The 24,526-nt window shown below is 44.1% G+C and overlaps 1 protein-coding gene across 10 annotated transcripts in view; it reads left to right on the plus strand.

Annotated features, from left to right (window-relative positions):
* NPRL3 (NPR3 like, GATOR1 complex subunit) overlaps positions 1 to 23,229 on the plus strand; it is a 43,571-nt gene extending 20,342 nt beyond the window's left edge. For 9 of the 10 annotated variants that reach the window (XM_057406562.1, XM_057406564.1, XM_057406561.1 and 6 more), the window contains 7 exons: positions 3,538 to 3,675; positions 4,408 to 4,564; positions 6,194 to 6,300; positions 7,426 to 7,555; positions 15,756 to 15,945; positions 17,053 to 17,245; positions 22,456 to 23,229. In XM_057406562.1, the coding sequence (XP_057262545.1) occupies positions 3,538 to 3,675; positions 4,408 to 4,564; positions 6,194 to 6,300; positions 7,426 to 7,555; positions 15,756 to 15,945; positions 17,053 to 17,245; positions 22,456 to 22,621 (1,081 nt within the window). In that variant the 3' untranslated portion in view covers positions 22,622 to 23,229. Of the gene's footprint in view, positions 1 to 3,537; positions 3,676 to 4,407; positions 4,565 to 6,193; positions 6,301 to 7,425; positions 7,556 to 15,755; positions 15,946 to 17,052; positions 17,246 to 22,193; positions 22,421 to 22,455 lie in introns of those variants that run through there. The other variant, XM_057406559.1, reaches the window with a different exon arrangement.
* The last annotated feature ends 1,297 nt before the right edge of the window (positions 23,230 to 24,526 follow it).

Raw genomic sequence — 24,526 nt, forward strand, 5'->3', positions numbered from 1 at the left:
TAAGTAGTCACAACCTGTAGCAAAAATAAACTCCAGAGCTACAAGCTTACCACTACTAAGCTAGAAAAATTATTAATTTCTGATATAAATAGAATAGATATAAAGCGGTGTGTGTATATGTAAAATTTCATAAAATATGAGATAGGATTATCTTTGTTTTGCCAATAGCTATGAAAAGAATGTTGCAGTTTTGTGGGATACTGGCCAACTGGGTTCCCATTTTGGGGCAGTGGTTCACAGTTGCTGCTCAGGGCAGAGCAGAGTAGAGCAAAAGAGCAGTGATAGTCCCAAAATTATTCCTCAGGTTCCTACAGCTTTGGAGGTGGTTTCTGTATATTCACTTCCCGAAATTAGTCCACAGTCCTGTGAGCCAGAGTAAATATTTAACCATCACAGCATCCCCTGATAAGGAGGTCCATACCTTCTCTAGTTTCTGTGTTTCTTTCTGTTTCTTTTGAACTTTGCTCTTTCTAGCATCATGAGATGTCTCATAAGTCTTATGATAGAGACACTGAACAGCTTTTTTCTGTTGTCTTCTCCCTGTCTCAATTTTAGACTGATATCCCCCCTCCTTATCCTTATCCCTCAGTATTGCTCCTCATGTATTATCTAACCAGAGATTTTTAAAATTTTTTTTTTAAGTGTTGAAACTAAGTTTTTCTGGGATAAGATGGAATGCCTTTGAGGGTTTAACAGCCAGTTAGAGTATGTGAAGTGAAGCTATTTTTGCCCAGTTGCTCTCGGAGTCTGTGGGAAAAAGGAAAAGTTGCAGCAGTGTCTCTGGATACCAGTTAACTGATGGAGCAGTGGGCATATAAGGCCAAACAACCCTTATATAGGCCATAACTGCTCTGAAAAGAGCTTTTGGAATTACAGCAGATAATTTAGTGAAAATGTCAACTCGGTGAAAAAGCTCAGGGTGCAGGAACACTGCAGAAAATCCCCATAAAATGTGAGAGTAGCTGGGAAAGGAGCAACGAACAAAAGAGCCTTCTGTAAATTCCTGGTGTACCTACTGCACCTTTGTGCAATTGTAGGTTTCCTGTCAGGGGCTACTTAAACTGTGTCCCTGAGGCTCATGGTATGCAATGCAGCCGATGCAGTCTTCTCACCTTCCCACAGTTCTGCATCTTTCTGGACTCTTTGCTCCACAATTTGACTTAGTTAAGAAGAATAAAATAGTATAGTAGGTAGGTTACTCCCCAGTGTGACTTTGAAAACTTATTTTCTTGGTTTTCTCTTCTGTTGCTGGTTTTTGCCATTCTGCTTCTGCCTCTAAAAGAAGGTGGCTTCTGGGTCTGCTGGTCCCCAGCCAAGGCACTTGAGGCCAGCTCATGGAGGTTTGTGAGGCTCACAGTAAAAAGCTTGCTAAACAGATGAGTTCATGGACGATCTGTAAAATGAAGGTAAATGTGGATCCAAACTTCACTTTCTGTGGCTTGACTGTATTTCATGTTGCTAGAATCTTTGTGTACCTATTGGTGAAATTATTCAAGTCCATTGGCTGGCTAAGGGCACTCACATATACTGCTGCTGGAGAACATAGCTTGTTCCTTGTCAAATTATTAAAGACTTCAGTTATTTTCCATCCAAGGAGGGGCAGGTGAAGGAGAAACCATGTACATAAAGCTATAATGAAGGCTTGAAATTGTACAGTTGAATGCAAATGTAGAAGAATGAAATTAAGATCCAGATCAGAACTGAAAATCTAGTTTTCTTGTTGTCTTTAATTCTAGGCTCTTGTATATTGCACTGCAGACAAAATTACGCTGGGGGGAGTGTAATTATCTAATTAAAGCTTCTGCCTTGGTGCACTTGGACTGAAGAATGAAAAGAACCAACTGTATTTTCTTCTGTTTCCTGAATGTTACACTGTGCAGGGAAAATATCCCTGCAAGTGTTTCATGTTTTCGTGTATCTCTGCTGCTTTTTGGTAACCTGTTTTAACAACCCCAGTAGTTTCCAGGTAGTCTTTTATCTCACTTGCCACGTTCATTTATTGTCATGTCTTCTCTTGTGAGTATTTGGCCTGGTAGATAGTGCATATAACTCCTGCCTTAGGGTGCCCTTCATCTTGATGTGTTTTGAGAGAACCCAGCTTTATCTGTCAGTTGGTGTATGTCTAGTGGGATAAGCAGTGTTACTGGTTTTCTTGCATTTAATGCAAGAAAAATGGAGGCGTTTGCTGTGTTTTGCATGTTCCTTCAGGGTTTGGAGCCTCTATGCTGATGTGAGGTGGTAGTGCCAGAGAGACAGTGGATTCATCCTCTCAAGGAAAACATACATAATATCTACTTTATTTGCAACTTGAAAAATCAGTATTTTTGGAGGTCACTGCAAGATCTGAGAACAAAACCACAGCCTCTGCTTTTGAAAAGCATTGTCTGCAGTGAGATTGCCCCTAATGAGTCTGATCATGCACGGAGCAGGACAGGATCACGTCTGTTCTCTCACCACTCTGTTGTGGTTTGGCGAATAGTTATACTGGCAGCCAAAGCTGCCCAGTGTTTTTGTTTCAAAGCTGAACTTTCAGGTCTCTCTAAAGCCTCTATCCAACCAGATGAACTTGAAAAAGAGTATGTTAGTCTGTGGCCTGCAATTGAATGCTAGGTAGAATGTTGAAATCACCACATAAAGAGTTTCCAAAGGCATGTATTTGCTCCCAGCGTGTTCCTGGCATGTTGTTAAATATGCTTTGTGTAGAGGGGAAATTCGTGGGTGTTATCGACACAAAAGTTGTATTGCAAGTCTCAGCACTCTTGAATTTAAAATTCAGACTGGAATTGTTAGAGTGCAAACTTCAAAACTGTATTTTAGGCCCTCTTCTCAGTGAAAGAGGCTTATAGTTGCTTTCAGGCTGAACACGAGTGTCAGACTTTCCTGTCATTCCTGAGATGGCCGTAATTTCCACTCCAGTCCTGTTGTTTGAAGTCAGCTAAAAGGCTTAGCTTGGTGCCTGTGGTTTCCTAGAATGAAGAAGCCATTTAACCAAGCACGTTTGTGATTTCATGTGACAAGCTGGAGCAGGTTAGTAGGAAATAAACAACCTAAGCAGAACCGAAGGAGTCCATTACTGTGGAAATGTGCTGCTTGTAACACCCCTTGCCCAGTACAGACATCTCCTTTTCTTTTTTCTTGGAGAAGAAGATGGAAATTGGAGGTGAAAAGATTGTGCCCAATTCATCTTTGCCCTTTGCAGCTCTCTTCTAGGGAAATCTCTGCCTTGCAGTAGTTTTCTCAGGAAACTCTTATCTTGAGATACTGCTGCAATGTTAAGAGCAGGGGGAGCAGAAGATCAGTGGGGTCCTGTCTTTCAGATCCCTCCAAAGTCTCATCGGGGATAATGCTCTGTAAGTACAAGTTACGGAAGCACTTGCAGCTAGGAACCAGCTGGCCCTCAGCCAGTCTGAGGATAGATAGGGTACATTCAGCCTTTTCTTGTCCTGATGTGATTCCTGTGCAGGGGTGAATCTGGATCACTATTTTCATTGTTATACACAGTAAATGCTGTATGTATTTATTTTCTTCCTATTTTAGTCTCTGCACAACAGGGGTGGTCCGTTTACATATCAACAACTGGCTGGAAGTGAGTTTCTGTCTGCCTCATAAAATCCATTATGTTGCCACAAACTTTATACCCCCTGAAGCAATTGAGAGAAGCCTGAAATCCATCAGGTAAGTGCAAGCTGTCCTTCAGACTGAGGCCAGCCCTTCTTTAGTTCCAAGTGTGGTGCCACAAATGTCTGTGCTGGTAGAGCTGGGGAGATGATGTGACATGAGCTGTAGCATTGGTGGCATGGGCTGAGACAGGGTTCCCTTGAATCTTCTGCTGTGGTGCCATAATGCTGCTGTGTATGTGGTGGTATGAAGCAACAGCCTTTGCCTTAATATTAGGTGGTTGTACTGAGGTGATGCTGCAAGAGAGGTTTGTGCTCTTTCCAGTCACCGGAATTGTGTGTTCATTTTAATTTCACCCAGAAGTAATTTTGCTTTTAGAAGAAAGAGAACCCAGGCCCTGTGATATCTTATTTCCAGCATTCCATGTTTACAGCTTTTTACTTGCAAAAGTAACTAATTCTTGCTTTTACTCCATTCTGTATTTCAGTAGTGCAGATGAACAGTTTTCAGACTAGTTCCCCAGCCTTAACTGCATGCTAGCACAGTGCAGTCTTTTTTTCCTAGTCTCTGGGGCATCCAGTTACCATATAACGCTTATCCCTTTTTTATAGGGAGCGCCTTACTTTGTGACATAAAAAGAAGCTTATTCTGAACCACTTACACCAAAAGGATGAGATTAGAAGCTCGTTTTTTACCAGTAGATTGACCCCAGGAATCATGGCCTGGGAATAACTAAGCCTTCAGGAAAAGCTGTAGTTTACTGTGCAAATGTATTCTATTTTTCTGCAGGCCCTACCATGCCTTATTACTTTTAAATGATGAGAAGTCATTGCTTAATGAGCTCCCATTGGACTGCTCTCCTGCCCTGGTGAGAGTAATTAAAACTACCTCTGCCGTGAAGAATTTGCAGCAACTGGCTCAAGATGCTGACTTGGCATTGCTGCAGGTACGGGGAACTGTCAGCAGCAGCTGAAATCCTTTTAAATCATGAGGTGTTTTCTTTCTGTGTGCCAGGGCTTTCTGTGGTACGTGAGCATGTCAGTTCTGTCAGTGTGAGCAGAGTGCACAGTGAAAGCGTGAGCCTTAGAGCTCACATGTGGAGAGGTTGGAGAAATGAAGGGCAGTGGTGCAGTGAGAGCACTCAACAGTCCTGTAGCCGTATCCAAGCTGCAGATTGCTGTGGAGTAGCAGGGGTGCCTGGAGGTCTCCAGTCCACACCACTGCTCAGAGCAAGCCCAGTAAAGCAGGCTGCTCAGGGCTTGTCCGTTCAAATTCTGAGTACCTGCAGGGATACCTCCCACAGCCTCTCTGGGCCCTGGTCCAGCATTTGACCAGCATCAGAGTAAAAACTTTGCTTGTATTTAATGGGAATTTCCCATCTTCTGTCTTGTGTGCATTGCCTTCTGTCCCCTCCCTGTGCCCCTCTGAGAAGAATAGCTCTGTCTTCTCTGTGCCCTTCCATTAGGTAGCTAAACCCAGAGCAAATAGTACTCTTGACTTACACCACAGTGGTCTTGTCTTGGTTCTGCCATCGTGATGTCTATGTGCAAATGGAGGTATCCAAAATACAAGTGAAAGCTTACAGCTGCCATGGCCAAACACATTACTTTTCCTGGATCTGTGAAGATCTTTTCTGCTGAAGTGTGCTGAAAGCCCATGCAAATCTACCTATCATTTTCCCTTGTGCCAGTGGAGGGAATGAGACTCTGGCAATCATGGGAGACAAGAGACTACTGAGAGATGTGGATGACTGTGCTCATTGTGGCCAATACTTGTCAGGTCAGACTTGGGGACATGATCTATGCTTTGTGTGACAGGGAGAGCATGGCTTGTCATCTCAGATGCTCCTGGTTGTAGGTGTGCACCTTTTCTTATTTGAAGGGGAAGGCCCTGTTTTGTAATAAAATTTCTAGGCCTGCTTAGAGTGGTCTGTGGTATTACTTGGCATTATATAGCTGTGGGATGAACTCTGGAAATTCCCTACTGCTTCTGTAGTTCTGTTCTCCACAAAAAAGCGAAGTTAAATGCCTCTAATGATACAGGCTGGATTTTATGTCTCCTAGATGCTATTTATGTGGCTCTTCCAGAGCCATTAACAACCACTGACTTGTTTAACACATTAAAATACTTTGTGTAGCTCATTACTGAAATATCTCAGTGCATTAAAAAGGCAGTGTTGGTTTCCTTTATGTTTGCCTCATAGTAGAGGCTGATTCTTTTATTTTATTTTTCATGTGTAACACTTAATGCATTTTGTGCACAGACAGAAATAAGGTTTTGGGGCATGAAAAGTAACTACTATTGATACAGCATGAAAAAAATTCCTTTAAGGCAGGAAGTACTAAGTTGCTTAGAAATGTGAAGTGAACCTTTGGAAATTCATAACCTTGTCAAATGCTTTTTGATGTGCCACATGTTATATTAAACCGTGAATTTATTCTGAAAGCCGGATGAAGGGATAGAACATTCTTTCATTTCAGCACAAACACAGCTCTTCTCTCATTGTGTGGAACTCCTGCTGAGAGTTGGAATTTTGCTTTTGCTCACCTAATCTTTCCCTGTTTTCCCAATGCAGGTTTTCCAGCTTGCTGCACATCTCGTTTACTGGGGAAAAGCAATTATTATTTATCCGCTTTGTGAAAACAATGTCTACATGCTTTCTCCAAACGCCAGTGTCTGTCTGTAAGTAGAAGGAAAATGAGTTACTGTGGCAACAAGGTGGTGGTAAGTGCAGATATGCACTGCAGATACACTTCTGCAGTGATGTGGGCTTTTGGAAGTATTTACCTTTTAAGGCTACTTTTAGTATTTAGTACATTTGCTTTCCAAATGCCCATATCAGAAAGGCTGTATGAACCTGAAACAATATGGAAACGTTTACAAAACAAAATGCTTTATGATGTTAAATAAACGAGTGTTTCATAGGAGTATCTGTGTATCTGGCACACAGCATCACCTGAAATTAATCAAAAGTAGCAAATCAGGCTAGGGTTGCTATCGCTATTGTTTTGTATGATGGCATTTTCCACTGGTAAGCCTTCTCACAGAGAGAAGTCAATGTGGCCATTTTGAGAGCAGGCAGCAGCAAAGCAAGGAAGATGTGGAGGCAGTGGTGGGTATTTTTACTCTGCTGAAGATTGGCAGCTCTTACTGTGTTGGGTTTTGAGATATTTCTAGAATCTGTGTTGGAACTCAGTTATAGGAAGATAGTTTTAAATCAAAACTTCTCTGATGGGATTATAAAAATAGAGCTGGAAGAGACCTGGAGATCATTCAGGAACAGCTGTTCCTGTGCTTTATGTGGCAGTGCTGTTCTTGAAGACCTTTGTAGATGGGAATCCTAAGTCAAAAAGTTTTCCTAATATTTAACTTGACTCTCCTTTACTTCTGATCAGTCATATTGCTTGTCCTGTCAGCATAGTCAGGGAGAACAGTCATGTCTCCAGTTGCGTTTTGCATATTCAAAGCTTATATTATATCCTTCTCATCATTGTCTTGACTGCCCAGTCCCTGTTCCTTTGATCAGAGACTCTGCAGGTCTAGACTTTTTTTCATTTTTATTCTTCTCTTCTGGATTCTCTCCACACCTTGAATACTGTACTGCACCCAAATGCAGTGCCAAGATGAAAGTGCATATGCTTCTTGCTTACTTTTGCAGGATGCAGCATGCCATAAACTATCCTTACTGTTTTTTCTAGATCACACAGTGTTCATTTGGGAATTGGCACTTCTGTAATGATTAAGTGGATAAATGTTGCACTGACCAGCAATCTAAAACTGATTTCTATCTTTGTCTTTTTTCTGCAGTTACTCTCCTTTAGCAGATGCATTTTCTTGTCAGTTCCGGGGGCACAACCTGCCGTCAATGCTTTCCAAGTTCTCCCTTCCAGTGTCACTCTCAGAGTTCAAGAACCCACTCGCACCGCCTGTTCAGGAGGTGAGACGGAGAATGTAGAAGAGTTCCTTGTTCTTCTGCTAATGAGAACAAGGAATAGTGTTGCTTCTGGAGTACTTAGTCCGGAACCTGCTATCATAGGTTTAGAAGTTGCCAATTACTGTGTTTCCAACCTTATGATTTGTTGTTTCCTATTTGCATGCCAAAAAGCATTGGGGATGTTGAAGGTGAAGCTGTGCGGATGCTGTGTGATAGCAAAGCACATCCTAAAAGAAAAATCAGAATGTTTCTTCTCCTCGAGTGATTTTGTAGGGAAAGCTGAAACTCCATTTGGTCTGTTGAAAACTGTCATAAATTAGTAAGGCTGAGTGCAAGTTTGTGGATTCCTCACAATCGCATTTAATTTTATCATATTCCATCTGGTTTAAGTTCACAATCTGGTTTTAAAAGCAAACTGTCTGTTCACTTAGCTTTTGCTATGAAACTGGAATTGTTTAAAGGCTGTTAGAGGAAGTAGACTCAGCATGTAGTCAACAGAAGTCCATATGTTACAACATTAGTATTTTAATGTTCAGACTTTGGATAATAATATATGTATTTTGGATTTGTGAGCTGTTGTTTTGCTTATGCATAGATCATGGCTTGCAGCATTTCTGGGAACTGGTGAAATTCAAGAAAGAGCTCAGTAATGTGAAGTCTCCTGGCTGACACTGCTGTATTTCCCAATGAAGGAGCTTGGACCTCTGAATACAGCACAATGTAGCAAAGGAAGCACAGGCATATTTCTTTAGCTGTTTCTTGTAGTGTTGTTTTCTAGCCTTCATACTTTGATGACTTGCTGGCTATATGAATTAAGCCACTGTTCAAATATCTGGAAGATTAACATCAGTTGCACACACAGGCACAATTGTTAGAGAAGTATTTGTTGTAATTATAGGTCAGCAGAGATTATGATCAGATAAAGATAAGAAGTGATGTAGAGTCTAATCCCAATAGTATGTACTGGTCAGCTGCCATTTTGGGAGGCAGGGGAAGAGCAGTTTTGCTGTTTTGCCAGTACTTTGTTGTAGTTACAGACAGTTCAGTGTTCTGAAGATTGAAGCTGAATTAATAGCATTAATGTTATTCTTGCTGCAGGAGCTTCAGGAGTCATTCTTATTCCCAGTACTGCTTTTAAAATTAATTACTTGCCTTAATACTTCTCTTTCAATACTTCTGGTTGCTCTAAGACATCCTACTGCTTAAAACACATAGATAAAGTCTGCCTCTTAACTGCTGCAGTTATGCCTTGAAACAACAGTGCACACTCAATGTTTGACAGAGCTGTTGGAGTGTTAAGATGGCTGTTTTAGAGTGTGCACCTTCTCTCTGATGCTCACCCATCCGTGGTAGGGTCTTAAAGGTCAGCAGCATGGCTTGTTTTCATCGTCATTTCAGTGTGTGTAGAAGGATGAAGGATGATGCTGTGAAAAACTATGGAAGTGCCTTCTACAGTCTGAAAAGGGGAGGTGAGAACTGTGATTGCAGAAGATTCAGGGCCACATTGGCAGGGCAAATGTGTGGAGATGAAGGAGCTCACTGTACCCTGGTGAGCTGTTCTGAGCCACGGTAACTCAGCTTCTGATAAAGCTAAGTATGACAGTTCTTGCTGGAGTTTAGATTAGAGAGACTTTTTAGATGTTTCCATATCACTACATTTTCTTCTGCTTTGATGGCTGTGTTATTTTTTGTTAGGAACTAGAGTGATGAATCCAGTCCTGTCCTGAAGTGACTACTTCAATTGTAATTAAGCTCCAATTGTAATTAAGAGAGGTCTAGTCAATACAGCAGTTAACCTGATGGAATGTGGGTGGGTTTGTTTTCTGCTGTGTAGTGATAAAAGATGCTGTACTCTGAACTGTAAATATTGTCAAATTGTATTTGCTTTGCCTTTGGATGAAAAAAAACCCAAAGTCGGGACCTTTCACTGAAGTTTTGCTCTTTGTGTACATAGGAGGGGATGGGGTTTTTTAACTTTGAAGATTTTCACTAGTATTCTGTTATCTTGTGCTTTTCCTCAAACTGACCATATTGTCTCTCTTTCTGAAGGTCATCTGTGCTAGAAGGTCAGTACTATGGGAAGGACTGTATTTTCTGCAGAAACTGTTATGGTCTCATGGCATCCATCCCATTTGATTCTTGTCTTAAGCATGGGATTGGCTCCCTCCTTTTGGCATGTGCTTCTCAATGGGCAGAAAATACAGAAGGCGTTAATAAAATATGATACAAACTAGGAAGGCTGTTAAAGAGCCTTTCCTCCTGTTTGTATACAAAGCCATACTGATTGACTTGAAAGAGGACAAAGTTATTTCTGTTTATTTACTGTTATGTAGGTAGAATTGGTCCATTCCTTTGGGGAGGTACAATGATGACACTGGCATTTCTATACTTGGACTGCTGTGGTATTTTTTGCCTGGTAATAGGTACGAACAACGTGAAACACCCTGAGTAAGGACAAGACTGCCTTGAAAGATGGAGTGCATGTCTACGTTCTGCTTTTGATGTCTATGAAGTAGGTAGAAGTTTTCCAGTGAGCGGTGTCTGCCAGGACCACCAGTGCTCTCAGCCATGCCTGTGCTGGAGACAGGAATTCTTGAGCCTGTCATCTTGATCTTTTCTTGCCTGTGATGACAAGCAGTATATTGCAGTTGAACTCTGTGGTGGTTGTATATCTGTGAGTGGTCTGGTACTTATAATTTGAAAAGATTTTGGTATTTATGTATTTCTATGCTAGTTTCCCTTTCTCTCTGTGTTTAACCTATCTTGCTTGGATAGCAGTGTTGCAACAGTGCCTACACCTACAGCTCAGCCAATCTAATGATATCTCAGTGCTGTTGAGAGGAGGCCCAGTTTTATCTTTCCACTTTCAGGTGTGCACACATGCCTTCTTCCTGTCCCTCTTCCCTTTGCACTAGAGCTCTGGCTCCTGTCCAGCTTGACTCGGTTCACTTGTTTCAGCAGCACTAATTTTCTGCCAGGTTAGCAGGTGGAATTTGCTCAGGAGGAGATCCAGCAAGCTCCAGGGCTGATGCAGAATGAGAGAGGCACTGCTGCAGCTGGGGATGTGAGTGAGGAAAGCAGAACAATTTTCCCCTTTTCACAAGAGTGAGTTGCCTGTTAGGTCCACCATGCTGTGTAGCATCACCTGGACTTACAGCAGCCAGTTTAGCTCATGCTGCTGGTGCTGGATCTCACTAGGGTGCAGCCGTGGAGTGAGGAGATCCTGTGAGCTGATACAATAAGGAAACTCATCTTCCTTTTAGTGCTTTTACTGGAAAAGCAGCAGTTTGCATCTCCTCTACCCTGATGCCAAAGAAGCTGTCCTTCCTTCTGCCGCCTGTGACTGTTGTTTTCTGTCCCTGTGCTCTTCTCACGCGTTGATGTGGCTGCAGAGCACCCCTTAGTGGAGCTCTGGTGGTGTTTGGTGTGGTGCACACCCCTTCATAACCTTCTGCAAAAGCACGGAAACACTTGGTGACCTGAACCCCTTAGTCCTAAGGACTGCAACTGGTGCATGGCAATGCTTTAACCTGCTTTCCAGTGCAAGGCTTTCTTTGTACAGTATCAGAGTTTCTTCACCCAGCTACTCTGTGCTAAGTTTCTTTGCAAACCAAGAGAAAGAGACAATGCTTGTGGCTTCCCTTCATCTGCATTATGGCCTCAGCTAGTTCTTCTGTTTCATAAGATGCTATAACATCTCTCTTCCCTGCCTTGAGGAACAAACATGGACTAGCAGGAGGGGTATTTCCACCCATGTGGTAGAAGTTTACCTAGGTGAATTAGAGATCCCATTTCCTCCCTGCATCCGCTTCACTACAGTCTACAGTAGCTCTTTATTGTAATGCACATTGTTATTATTGTAGTTACCTAATTTTCCCTTGATGGGGCTAGGATAACTGCAGAAGAAAACAGATGGGGAAGTGTGACAGCTGCTGCTGAATATGTTTAATTTTTCACTTCTGTTTTAACAAGTCTGGCCATGCTGTTGGAGTAAGGCTCTGGTAGATGAGGTCTTTGCCTTATGCATCTGGAAAACGTGCTGTGCTTTGTGTAACAGCTCAGTGCAAAATGAGTGAGTATGTCAGGGGATGGGAGAGGGAGGAGAGTTGCATGCAAATACTGAATAGGCAATTGTGTCTTCCGAGAGACAACGCTGGAAATGAGACTGTTCCGCTGGGCATCTGGAAGGTGTTAAGAGTCACAGGAGCTTTTGTTGGCAGAGGTATGGAAGTACTAAGGCGCATTTATATTCACTTGGACTAGGTATAAAATCAGGGATTTTTAGTGTGGCAAGTCAAAACAGTATGTCTTCCTAGACCTAGATAGAGGGAATGGTTAAGCTGAGAACTCAAAGCAGTTACCTAATGATAAAAATAGCAACATTAAACATTTTGTCTTACATTGATAGGGGTCTTCAGAGCCTGATTTTTGTAAAACAGGGAGAAGTTTTAATATCCAATCTTTTTTTCATAAACCAGCATGGTTTGAATGATGAAGAAAGGTAATATATTTCAGCAAACATCCATTTACCACAGTGACTTTGAAGGTGCTATCCTACTGAGCCAAGGCAGCTCTCAGGTCACACTTTGAAGAATGCATGTGTCAAATAACTAAATGATCCAGACTGGAGAAAGGGGGCTTCTGTACCTTGTTGTAGGTAAAACAAACTGTGTTTTAACTAGGAGTGTATCCTTATGTAGTGACAAGCAAGCTAGGATTGAGTGTTTCTGGGTTGCTGTTTTCCCTTTCCTGAACCTGTTGCTGGTCCCAGAGATCTTAGTGTTCTCCTTAGGTTTTTTTAGGCCTGGGAAAGAAAACAGCCTTAAAGAATCCTTGCAGGAAATGCATTTTAATGCATTACAAAGGCTCCCTTTGGTTCCCAGAGGGAACAGAATTATGGATGCTGGATCTTGTCCCCCCAAGACTTGGTGCTGAGTTTTCCTCTGACTGTCCCAAACTGCCCAGATGGGCTGATGCACAGTGCCCATGCTCTCAGAAGCTAACACATCTTCTCTGCCTTTGTCAATAAGCACAAAGCAGTGTATTGTTACCAGTGCCTTCTGTGCCGCCTTGCGTGACAGCACACTCCAGCTTCGCTGGGGCCTGCTGCACCGAAGGCTGAGGGGTGAAGGGGATGGCCCTGGGCTGATCCGTGCCAGTGGGAGCCGTCCAGATGCTGAGGCAGACAGAACCCCCTCGCAGCAGCCTGGAAGGAGAGCGTGGGGAGATGGGGAGGATGAAAAGAATATGGATGAAATTTAGAGTTAATTGGTAGTTAAATTAAGCAACAGAAAATGTTTCGTTTTGTATTTCTGTCACGGTCTGGTGTTTCAGCCAACAAAGGCTGGCTATGGATTCCTACCATGCCAGATGATGACTGAGTGAGTGGAGCCAGTCCTGAGACTGAAGTATACTCTTGCCTGGGAAGCTACGCGCAGCCTTTTTGGCTTCAGCAAGGAGCCCAGCTAATCAGACAGACCAAGCACAGAGATAACCCTGAGGGAGGAGGAGCATTTCTGACAAACAGCGCGGCACAGATGGTGCAGGGAAGCCTCTTCTGCAGACCTGTCTCTAAGCTGCATCAGAGCTCAGGAGGAGCAGATGGAGAATGGATGTTAATTCAGTGTTCATGTCCAGGACAAGCAGCAGAATGTATTAGCAAAGCCTCTGCTAGACCTTATCTGTGAAAACACTTGCTGCTTTTGGTAAGAAATAGGTTTAAATCTGGAAAAAGTGGAAATGGTGTGAGGCACACGTGCAGTGATGGCACAAAGCACAGCATTTTGGGCATCGTGCCAGTTGCAGGGCATTGCATCGCTTTTTTCTAGGACCAGATCTTAAAAGGTACCAAATTCCCATTGAAGTTTTGCTTATTACAGATAGCTGTCAATGATCATCATTAGAGATGATTGTTCAGGCTCACTTCAATATGGAAGCACAGTTTTCTCTAGTTCTCTTAGTCACAGCTGATCTCCAGCTCTCCCACTTACAGCACAAAGGCATTTGGGGGTCGTCGGTTGTGCCATGTTATAGCTGTAAAGCTGTAACACCGCTTTTGCCTGGCTTCTTGTTCTAGTGCGCCATAGCTGCTGGCTCAGGGGTGGCTTTCCAGGTACTTGTACAAAAGTGTAGAGGTGAAGGTGCATATGCAAAGTTAGAGAGTGTTGGGTAAGACTTCCCAGGCACATGGAGCTATAACAAAAGCAACTGGCTGTTTCTGTAATTCATGAAGCCACCAGAGTGACCAGTGGAGGCTGGTCTAGGTCAGGCCCTGCTCGGCAGATTCTGGTAGAGCCTGTCTTACTGTCTCCTTGAATTGTCTTGGATTTTCCAGCGTTGTTTTGTGCTGTGAGGTGTGCAGACCTCTTTCATTTGATGTGAAACTGTCTCATCAGACATTGCTGCGTGCAGGTTGGAAGTTGGAGTAAAACATGAGACATTTTTCCATCCAGGCCTGCATCTGGAATGAAGGTTTCTAGCAATGTAATCACTGGTGTAAGCCGCCTCTCTCTCCCAGACTGATTTCAGATGTTAGCAAAACACTGTGCATTTGGTATCTGTCGCCAGCCTTCCTCTTCTGTAGATTTTCTATTAAACATGTAAAATGAATTATGGCTTTTCCAAAAGATATGTTTGAAGGCAATCCCAGATAATATGTTTTAAGACTAAAATATATTCAGCCCCCAAAAGCGGCAATCCCTGAAAAGACAGGGTGTGGGTCTGTCTGCAAACAGAAGAAGTTTCTTTTGTGATTTGATAGTAGAGGAGGAACTGGGAATTGCAAGATTTATGGAAAAAGGAAAATTATGTGGGCTGATGAACATCGTTTTAGGGCTTTTATTGAGATTTGGCCTGTTACCCTGATGATTAATACAGCAGAGCTAACTTCCTTCGCAGAGCCTGAGCTCATTCTGCTTGTGTTTCTCTCACCAAAACAGTGTTGGTTGCTATGAAATCCCCAAACAGCTTTTGTCAGTGAATCAGTGTTTTCAGAGCCATGAGCTATGGGAAGGGTTGCCTGCAGTGATGTGAAAGGGTTTTTTGTGTAGAAATTCAGACACAATGATGCATTTTGAATGCTCCTTCAAAACTCCTGAAAATAGGCCATGCCAAGAACGTAGAAACACTTGTCCTTCACTCTGCCCCTCACTCTGCCTGCTGTTTTCAGCATCACTCTGGGGACATAGTGCAGGTCTTCAACTGCTGTAATAGGGGTGTTGTGCATGTTTGTTTAATACGAGCATCATCTCTCAGCACTTTAGAAACTTGCCTGCCTGCACCCTAAAGACCTGGGTGCCTTTCTAAGTTGGCCTGTCCTATTGTAGAGGGGTGGAGAGCAAATGGAGGATATTAACCCCTTGCACTGAGAGGGGACTCCTTGGCCAGCAGCAGGCTGCTGTCTCATGCCAGGGTTCTGGCTGCTGCTAGAGTTATTTCTGTATCACTGAGTTCTGGCATGACTCCCATCTCCAGAGGCTCTCCCATGGTTATGCAGTGATTTCGCATCTGACAGCAAATGGCTTCCTACTCCTGGGTACCTGTCTTGGTTGTTCAGCTCTGCTCCATCACCCTTCCCTTTCCCTGGCTTTCTAGGGGAACTGCACTTCAATCTGATGATCACTCTGGAATTAACCCTTCAGTGATTACTGGTTTTGGCTGGCTTTGCATAGAAGCCAGCAAGCTTGGTCTCAGGGCTCCCACTGTTCGGCCATGGGCATCAGGGCCTGCATCTGGTTGACTCATTTTTCATTGTCTGGTCTCTCAGAAGGAAGATTGTCCCATTTTTTTTAGCACCTACTAAACTTGTTTTGTTAGAAGGGAACAGCTCCAGGTGGGGTTGTATGGCTAAACCATTAAGTGATGAGGGCATCCATCTGCTCTGTAGAAAATAGCAAGTGCTGGAGCTATGACAAGGGGGCAGGGCTGGTTTGTTTGAGGACACTGGCTGTGCTGCTCGGTGTTGCATAAAGCCATGTTGATTGTTAAAGGCTTGGTTACAGCTGAAGCATCTACAGAGGGTTTGGGTGTAATGAACATGTGTGCCTGGTCACCTTTTTATGATTGGAGAAGAGATAGAGCTGTTGTGTGGCGTAGAAAGACTTTTTCCTTGTGATTTCTTAGTCACAAAGCCTAACCTTTGTGCACTCTTTTCCTCCTATATTTCATTTCACGGTTGTTTAATACTTCATTTCTCACTCCACAGACTCAGCTCATTCAAATGGTGATATGGATGCTCCAACACCGGCTTCTTATTCAGCTTCACACTTATGTCTGTCTGATGGTGCCACCAAATGAGGAGGATTTCCGAGCCCAAGATGAAGACATGCCTTTTACAGCCAGAGTTGGAGGCCGAAGTTTAAGCACCCCCAACGCTCTCAGCTTTGGCTCTCCAAGTATGAGCATGCTTTTCTCTGTTGTTCAGACTACAGTCCACTGCTTAGCAACACGTAGGTCTTGGTACCAAGATAACTCATCTTTGCTGGAGTGCTTGCTAAGTAGGTCCAGCCCTTCTTAAATTTAGAGCTGGTAATTGGCATAAAATCTTAAGGGCTATTAGACCTTGAATTCCTCTTTTTAAAAAGCAGTGCTTTGTCATCTGCAAAGCTTTCATATGGTATTTTTATGAGAGGTACATCTGGTGTTTTGAAGTAACTTCCTACTTCCTCGCTGTACTCCAGAGTAGCCACCACATTCTGCTGGCTGCACGGCTGTTGCTGCATGAACTTTGGTTTTCAGGAGAGGAACAGAACTGTGAAAATTTGTTTCACACAGGATTGGTTTCTGTGGGCTGTAGAGCCACCTAGGAGATGCAGAGCTATCCATTGTTCTCATAAATAGCTGGTTTCTGTTTGTCTCTCAGTTTCTTTAATCTCCTTCCTCAGTGCCATTTTTCAGGGTGACTCCAGGAAAGCATTTTTTTCTGAGTATGAATCAGATACAATGCTGAAATCCCCAAACTTTCTTGCTTGTGCATTCTCAGAATGCCACTGAGGTTGGCTATCAGGAGAGACTCTCTGTACAACTTCCAGCTTTACAGAAGTAGCGAATTAGGGCAGAAGTCTTGGAATGTGAGTCAGATAAGTTTGTGATCTGCTTATTCTGGCTCATTCACAAGAGGATATTGCTTCTTGGCCTTTCTGCTTGCTCCCACCTTCTGTGCTGTTAGGCTTTCCATGTTACCACTTCATAGTATCCAAGCAGAGCTGGCTGGGAATTTTCTTTTCAGATGTTTTTTATGGACTGTTTATGGCCTCCAGAAGTACAATTTTCCACATAAATTGATGACTTTGTTGAAACATTTGACTTTCCCATTGAGAAAATCACTGTGTTGTCAGATGACTAATTGCAGATACATGTAGCATTTCAAGAGCCACTTTTTCCTCTACAACTCTAAAATGACATTTTGGAAAGACTGTATACAAACAGCCTGAATTGATAATCTCTGCATCATTGTGCTGAGGAACATAAAAATACTGTTTCTCTCTCTCCTCCCCTGATAGCTAGTAGTGATGACATGACTCTGACAAGCCCTAGCATGGATAATTCCAGTGCTGAGTTGATACCTGGTGGGGACTCACCCCTAAATAAAAGGATGACGGAGAATCTACTAGCAAGCTTGTTGGAACATGAGCGGGAAGCTATCCTTAATGTCCCTGCTGCCCAAAATCCAGAAGATCTTCGCATGTTTGCGAGGTAGGAAGTGAAGAGTGCAGAATGTAATCTTTTCTTTCCTTATTTTTTCTTATCCTTACTGTTCTGTTGAAGGATCGGTGTGGACTCTGAGCAAATCCCATTAGCTTGGGATTTTGGAGGATGAAGTTTCTCAGGTTTGTTCCCCTTACACTTGTTTCATCTGTGCACATCAGTTTCTGACAACATCTGATCCATGTGTCGCAAGAATACTTGGTAACAAAGGGTCCTGAATGTCTGAAGGAGCGTCAGACATATGGTTGGAAAGCAGGGACTTCACTGTTTGCAGAACAGTTTTCCTGTGTCCATACATGGTAGCCATAAAACTGCATAGCCTGAAAAAACCTTCTAAGCGTGCAAAGACCCAGTCATGCTGATGCTGTCATTTTGCATCTGTTGGTATTTCCTAGCCAGCTAGGGTTTGTAAACTCCTTGCAAATATGAGACAAAGAGCATCAGACACAAAGCCAGCCTGAATACTTTTACAGAGCAGTCTACAAGTGTTTCAAGGTCTACTTTGCAGAGTTGCTTGTTACATTAGGTTAGTTAGGTTAAAGTCATTACGATGTGTGATTAGTAGCACACAGTTTTGTTGCCTCAGATTTCAACACAACAAAAATACACAGGATGTGGGTTCTGCACGTGCTAATAAGCAGAATGACTTCCTAACCAGCCATCTGTAAAAAAGTGATGGACAAAGTACTTTTTCTTCCTAAGCATTTCAAAACCCAGTGGCATCACTGGAATGCAGCTTTCACTCATTTTCATACTTGTGGAGGAGAAAGCTACGTGAGGCAAGTGCTGCAGCCTTTCCTGTATGTCCCAGATGCAGTTGGTAATCCTCTGGAAACCTGGTTCTTACCCCCGCATGGATATATATAGTCAAGTAGCCTAGAGAAACTGTAATAGCAGGAAAATGCTTCTCTCATCTGCAGCAAAGTCTGTATGCTGTACAGCTCAGGTATTTCCACAGAGCACTCCCAAGCCTGTGGGGAGTTACTGCTCTCTGAATTACTTGTTTCCTTCTCCACCTTCTGTAAATTGTTCAGAGCATATTCTCTGATAGAGAGGCAACACTGTGTCATTTGGGAACTTTGAGATGTTTTGTCCTTATTATATGACAAGTTGTTACAAAACCACAGAGAAAGTAAAAACAAAATCATAATTGCTGATATATTCAGACAGAATTTGTGGGGGACTCTTTGGACCAGTTTAGTAGCAACGCAGATTCTTAGTTATCCTGGGAAGAAGAAAGGATTTCATGATTGCTCCCCTACCACTTCCCTCATCTGGGTAAAGAGCCATTTGAAAGCTTTGGAATTGCAGATGCAAAAAAGTTACTTGGATTTCTTCTTAAAGTCAGCTGCCATAACCAGGGAGCTGTCTGAGTGATGTTTATTTTGCAGCTTGCACCAGGTTCTTTTGCAGATCCCCAGGATGGCTCTGCTAAGTCTGAATTTCCATTCTACTATGGAGTGAATTGACAACTGCATAGCATACTCTTAAGTCAGCAGTGAGGAAGAGAGAAGATATGATAACCAAGTGGGTCCTGTGGGTAGGGTGCTAGAGTGTGCAAATGGAAATGTTTATGCAAGACACTCTTGGTTACTGGCTTTATGAGACACCATACCTTAGCAGTTGAGCGTGTATTTTCTGTCTTTGTGCTGTAAACCATCAGAAATGAGTGTCTGGGTAAAGCTATTGCTCTTAATGAAAGTGTAAACACTGTGGAGAAGCTGCTGCAGTGAATGAGGTGATTTCCTCATTACTCTGTTACAGGTTACTGCACCAGCTCTTCTTTTTGCTTCATTATGAGGAATAGCAGCCTAATGAGGTCTGTGCTCTGGCAAATAGCTCTGCTCTATCAGCTGCCTCCCAGAACAAACTCCTGCTGTAAATGCATAGTTAGTGCACTAAATATACTGCAACTGTGCTTCCAAGTGTAGTTGTGTGTGCACAAGAAAAGATGGGCTTTTTTCAGAGGAGCAGTAAAGTTCAGCCCAATATTTTCTTTTGTCTATGCTTCTGAATGCCTGTTATTCATTAAACAGATGGCAGAAGGAGCTTGTGCCTGTCCATTGCTATGCACAGCCGGTATTTGCAAGATAGAAACCTGAGGGAATAAGAAATACTGAAGCTTGGCTGCAGCATTGCTGCATTAACCCTCGTAACAGTGAATGGGAATTGATATCCAAGTTCTTCCCTTAGGTGCTGATGGAGGAGGGTTTGCATGTCCTTCCAGAAGTAAACTTAAGAAGGAGACATGTTATTTTTGAACTAAGTCTTTGGTAGTGTACACAAAGCATTCCTCACTGCGCATTACACAGTGCTTTAAAGATAGTGTGAGACTTCACTCATGGCTTCTCTCCCAAGCCCTGGGTGTGGAGACACTTTCAGGATCTTTTTTCTTGTTCTTAGACTAGGAGATGGAGATCCTTTACTCCACTGAGGAACGCTCATCACTGGCACTAAGCTGTGGACAGTTTGCTCCATTTTCAAGCAGTGCTGGTGGAAGGGATAGCTCCTTGACCAGAAATAAGCTAATTTTATTTGAATGACTAGTCTGAGATGATCCTTTTTTAATCTTTTATTTAGTGTTTAAGAACATTACACTGCTGTTAGAGGGGCAGCTCTTGTAACCTGAAGAGGGGAGAAGAGAGATGAGCAATGGAAAGCAATAATCTTCCATCACTGCATCTGGAGCTGGAAGTTCACATCTGTCAACAGTTCAGAGCAATACAATGCAGTGTTACTGCCCCAAGAAGTGCCATCTTAGGTGCTGTTTGGGTCCTGTAAATGTTCTTTGCTCCAAAACGTGAGGGTAGTGCCCATCTTTACTGGAGTTGTGAGCCCCAGATTACAGTTTTGTAGAGCTGGGCTTTTGGGAAGACTTCCTCCCTGGGAGTGGTGCACCCCAGGACAGATTATCCAGGTATGTGGGGGAATCTCTGTCCTTGGAGGGTTTCAGAGCTTGGCTAGAAAATGCTACAGCACTGCCACTAATCCTGCTGGAGCAGGATGCTGGACTAGACTTCGGGGGTGTCTTCCAGCTGGCATTTTTTGTGATATTCTTTAATATCCTCTCCAGCTTTTATTGGAGTGGAAAGTATTTCATCCTGACCCGTTACAAATCCAGACTCCATTTGAATATAGGATGGGTTTATTTATTGGAAAACTCTGCTTAGTCTGTGTTGCTGTTGAAAGCCAGGTCATAATCATTTGCATAGAAGACAGCTATGCAGGAGATGAGAGCATGGGCAATCACAGTGAGCAGCTCTGTAAAAGGGAGAGAAGCTGCAGCTTTTAAAACCTATTTCAAAATCACTTTCTGAACAGTGTTACAAGATACAACAAGCAAAAATTCATGTTAATACCTCAGGAGATAGCCTGGTTTTGACATATGCACACTCAAACCAATGCTGTCCCTGCTAATGGCCACTTCTCAGTGCACAGCGGTTGCCATCACCCTAGGGGAAGAAGCAGCCAATTAGCCTGATTTAAATACCCAGTGGGAGATACTGAAAAAGGCAAACGCACAGCCCAGATAGTGGAAAGGTAAATATGACTGGAGCTTGTCCGTCTGTTGTTTGTTTGTACTGCAGGTACAGAGACATAGCAATTATGTTCTACATAATGGTGCCAACTTGAGAGCTGGCAGATGAACATCAGAGCAGAAGGGAGTCTGCAGTGTGCGTGGGGCTGCACAGCCCTGGGCTGCCAGAAGGGATGAGGCAATGAGGATCCCAGCTCTGAGCTTACACACAGCTCTTTGGGGAGCAAGCGTGAGGTGAGAGGAGGGACATGGCAAACCGGGGAGCAGAGAAACACAAACAGTAGTGGACTAGAGATGAAACTTGCTCTGTGCAGTGTAGAGAGAGGGCATGATGGAGTGAGACTTGCTGCATGGGGTCTCATTTCCAGTCACCCATGAAGGCTAACAGGTGACAGGAGTACCTATTCTGTGCAGCAAGAGACAGCCAGGTGAACGTTGATTCTTCAGGGAAAGCATGAGAGGCGCCATCCTGCCATCATATGAAAACAGGCAGGAATACTGTAAGGCACATTTGGTGTCTTTTGAGGGCTATTTCTGCATGAGGACTATAAATTAATTCCACTCATTTCTGCTGTCAGTTGGCATAAAGTAGCAGGCCACCATATTCCTGAACCGCAGCTGGTATGGAAACATAAGCAAAAGCTGCTGAAGCACAAAGCGGAGCATGATGCGTAACGCATATGGACACACATCTGTTTGTATAGCTGGGGAAGCGATCCTGGCATATGCGTTTGGGCCCTGACATGCAGGAGGATTGGAATGACGTGCAGTACGGTTCCTACACCTGGGAGGTTTTAAGAGACCAAGCAGCAAACTTGAGCTTTGTCTGGAGGACTGGCTTGGAGTTAAGGGTCTGAAGGGTCTCTGGGGAACAGGGTCTCAGTCATCAGGGACTTCCTGCAGTGGTTTGTTTTAGACCTTGCTGTGCAGGGCTGAGGTTATCTGATGTCTGTAGCATGTTGGTGGTGAGCAAAGGGGTATCTGTCCTGTCTATACTGAAAGAGAACTGGGAATTTAAGAAGCCAGTCTTGTTTGGGCTTAGGCTTCAGTGTTTTGGGGCTCTTTGGGAGCTTTTTAACTCCCAAGGCTTCTCTGTAGTGCTTGTAATTAGTATTTCCGTCTCCCTGTTGTCACTGCTCCACCTAACCCAACCTGACCAACCACAGGAGTACATGACCTGTAGTTGCCAAGACCCTTATGATACTGAGAGGGAAGACAGGCTTTTAATTCTAAAAGCAAGTGTAGGTACCCAGACTGATGCACGGCTATGGCCCAGCTAAGAGAGTACAGAAGTAAATCCGCCATGTCCTGACTTCTCAAGGCTTGTTGGCACATGTGGTTCCTCAATGCCTGGAGATAAAACTACACTGAAAATTGACAATCTTGGGAAATCCCTAGGCTAGGAAACCTTTTGATACAAGGAGAGTGGCTGCAAAGTGATGAAATGGGGGAGTCCCTGCTTTTCCAGGGGATTTCTGTGCTCGACATGCCTCACATAAAAACCTATTTAATTCACTTGACTTCTCATGTTAATGAGGGATACAATCCAGATGCTTTCTGATTTACGTCCCATGGGAGACGAAACCTTGAGGGTGTTAGGATTAGTTCTGGCTGTGTGCACTTGCTTTTGGCTCACATGCTCCCTTGCTCTCCTGCACAGGCTGCTGCACTATTTCCGGGGCCGGCACCATTTGGAGGAGATCATGTACAATGAGAACATGCGTCGCTCCCAGCTGCTGATGCTGTTTGACAAGTTCCGCAGTGTGCTGGTAGTGACCAGCCACGAGGACCCCGTGATTTCAGTTTTTCAGTCCCTCTTAAAGTGACTGATGGCAAAGGATGGGAACCTGCTACACTCTCCCTAGTGACAGTATAAAAGATGCCTAAAAACTGCAGGAGGTGACTTCAGTTCCTTCTTGCCATGTGGCACAGAGCAGGTTCTCCCCCTCTGTGCCTGAGTTTCCCATCTGCTGCCTGTGGTGGCAGCTGAGGCTAGTCTCTGTGAGGGTTCTGGGGCCTGCTCCAGGACAACTTGGTCAGCCTGGACTCCTGCTGTGCCATATCCACAGCGTGGCAGCTGCTGGTGCAGAGCTCCTCCCTGACCTGGGCCTCTCAGGGCTTGTGAGGGTGGCCAAGAAGATTCCCACTGCACTGTTACTGGAGGTACGTCACCCTTGGCTGGACGCTGCTGCCTCAGAAGTGCTTTCTCTGCTCTTCATTAACAGGACTGCTGGGTCATTCAGCGTGAGCACTGTGAGCAGCCTGTCCCCATGGCAGAGCATGCATGGCCTCTGCCCCAGGGCAGAATGGAGTTGGCCTGGCTTTAGGGGAATGGCCCCAGGCACCAAGGAATTCTGTTTGATCATTGTTATCTGGCAGCAGTGAGGACAGAGGTAGGAAGGTAAAGCACCACAAGTAAATGGTTTCATGAATGGGAATGACTCCTTCACTGTGTCACAGCCTATTATTGCCTCTTCCCAGTATCTTACTACTAAATGTCTGTTGGAGCAGGGCTGTCACCAAGCAGCCTGTGTGTTTGTGGGTTTCAGGGTTTCCAGTTTTTCCGAGGGCTGGGGAGGTTGTTGAGCAAGATGGAAATTAGCTGGCCAGGCTGCAAGTACATGGCACCAGCTGGTGCTAAGGGCACTCAGGCTTTTCTCCTGAGGCTTGTTTTCTTCCTTTATTCCCATCCCTGCAAGCATGGCTGTGGCTGCAGAGAACCGGACTGGGACCTTGGCCTGCATTAACGCTGTCCAGCTGAAAAACAAGATACAGGTCTGTACATAGCCATGTTTCCTGATCTAGTTCAGGACTGCTCCTTCAGCCCTCCTGGGGCTACAAGAGGGGACAGCCCTGTTTCTGAGGACAGCAGGAGCTTATGCCAACTCACCCCTGGCCTGTGCAAGGCCCCTGTTCCCTGAAGCTGCTCACTGCTCTGTGCTAGTACCCAGGGAAAGGGCAGGAGGGAGACCTTTACCTCCACGGTGGTGACTTCCAGGGGTATATGTTGTTAAAAAATTGTCAGGCTCCTCCTTAAGACCTTCCCTTATACCACACACACACAGGCTGGAGCTTTTCCCAGTTGCAGGCTCTCAGAACAGCTTCACTTGCCCACACAAACTGGGTGAAACTATGAGCTTTATGTAACTTATCTTCCACCAGTGAGGAGCCAGGGGAGCCTGGTGGCCACAGTGCACCACATACCCGATGACAGCTGCTTACAGTCCCTTCAGTGAGTCTTCCCCTGCAGCTGCAAGAGGGATGTTACAGAAGAGCAAAAGCAATATCCAACTTAGAAAATCAGATCTACCAGCCCCCAGCAACTGCATCTCAAGGTGAGCCCCTGCAATCAGCATAACAAGGGCTCTTCAGAAGGCACCAAACAAGGTATTTTTCATATGATGGGACAAGGGTTTTGAAAATCTTGCCTGCGAATTCCGAGGTGAGGGAGGGTGGGGATGTAGGGGTGACCCTGTCACCCCTCAACTTCCCAGTGTGGCTGCAGGTTCTGCGCTGAAACGTAGAGGTTTTCTTCCCCCTGTACCTCATGGCAGGCTACAGTAGTGATGCTTTCTGTATTGTGGTTCACCCAATGGTAAGTTTTCCATTGAACTGGTTTCAAAAGCAGCTGGGAAAACAAACAAAACCCTGGTTCGAATGGATTGCTGGAGATCCTTTGTCCAAAACTCTGCTCAAAGAAAATGTGTTAGGTCAGGTCACTCAGGAGCTTG

The sequence above is a fragment of the Pezoporus wallicus genome, unplaced genomic scaffold (genome assembly GCF_028554395.1).
Source record: "Pezoporus wallicus isolate ANWC-B61680 ecotype Strahan unplaced genomic scaffold, APGP_CSIRO_Pwel_v1 contig_6155, whole genome shotgun sequence".
NCBI classification, from domain to species: Eukaryota; Metazoa; Chordata; class Aves; order Psittaciformes; family Psittacidae; genus Pezoporus; species Pezoporus wallicus.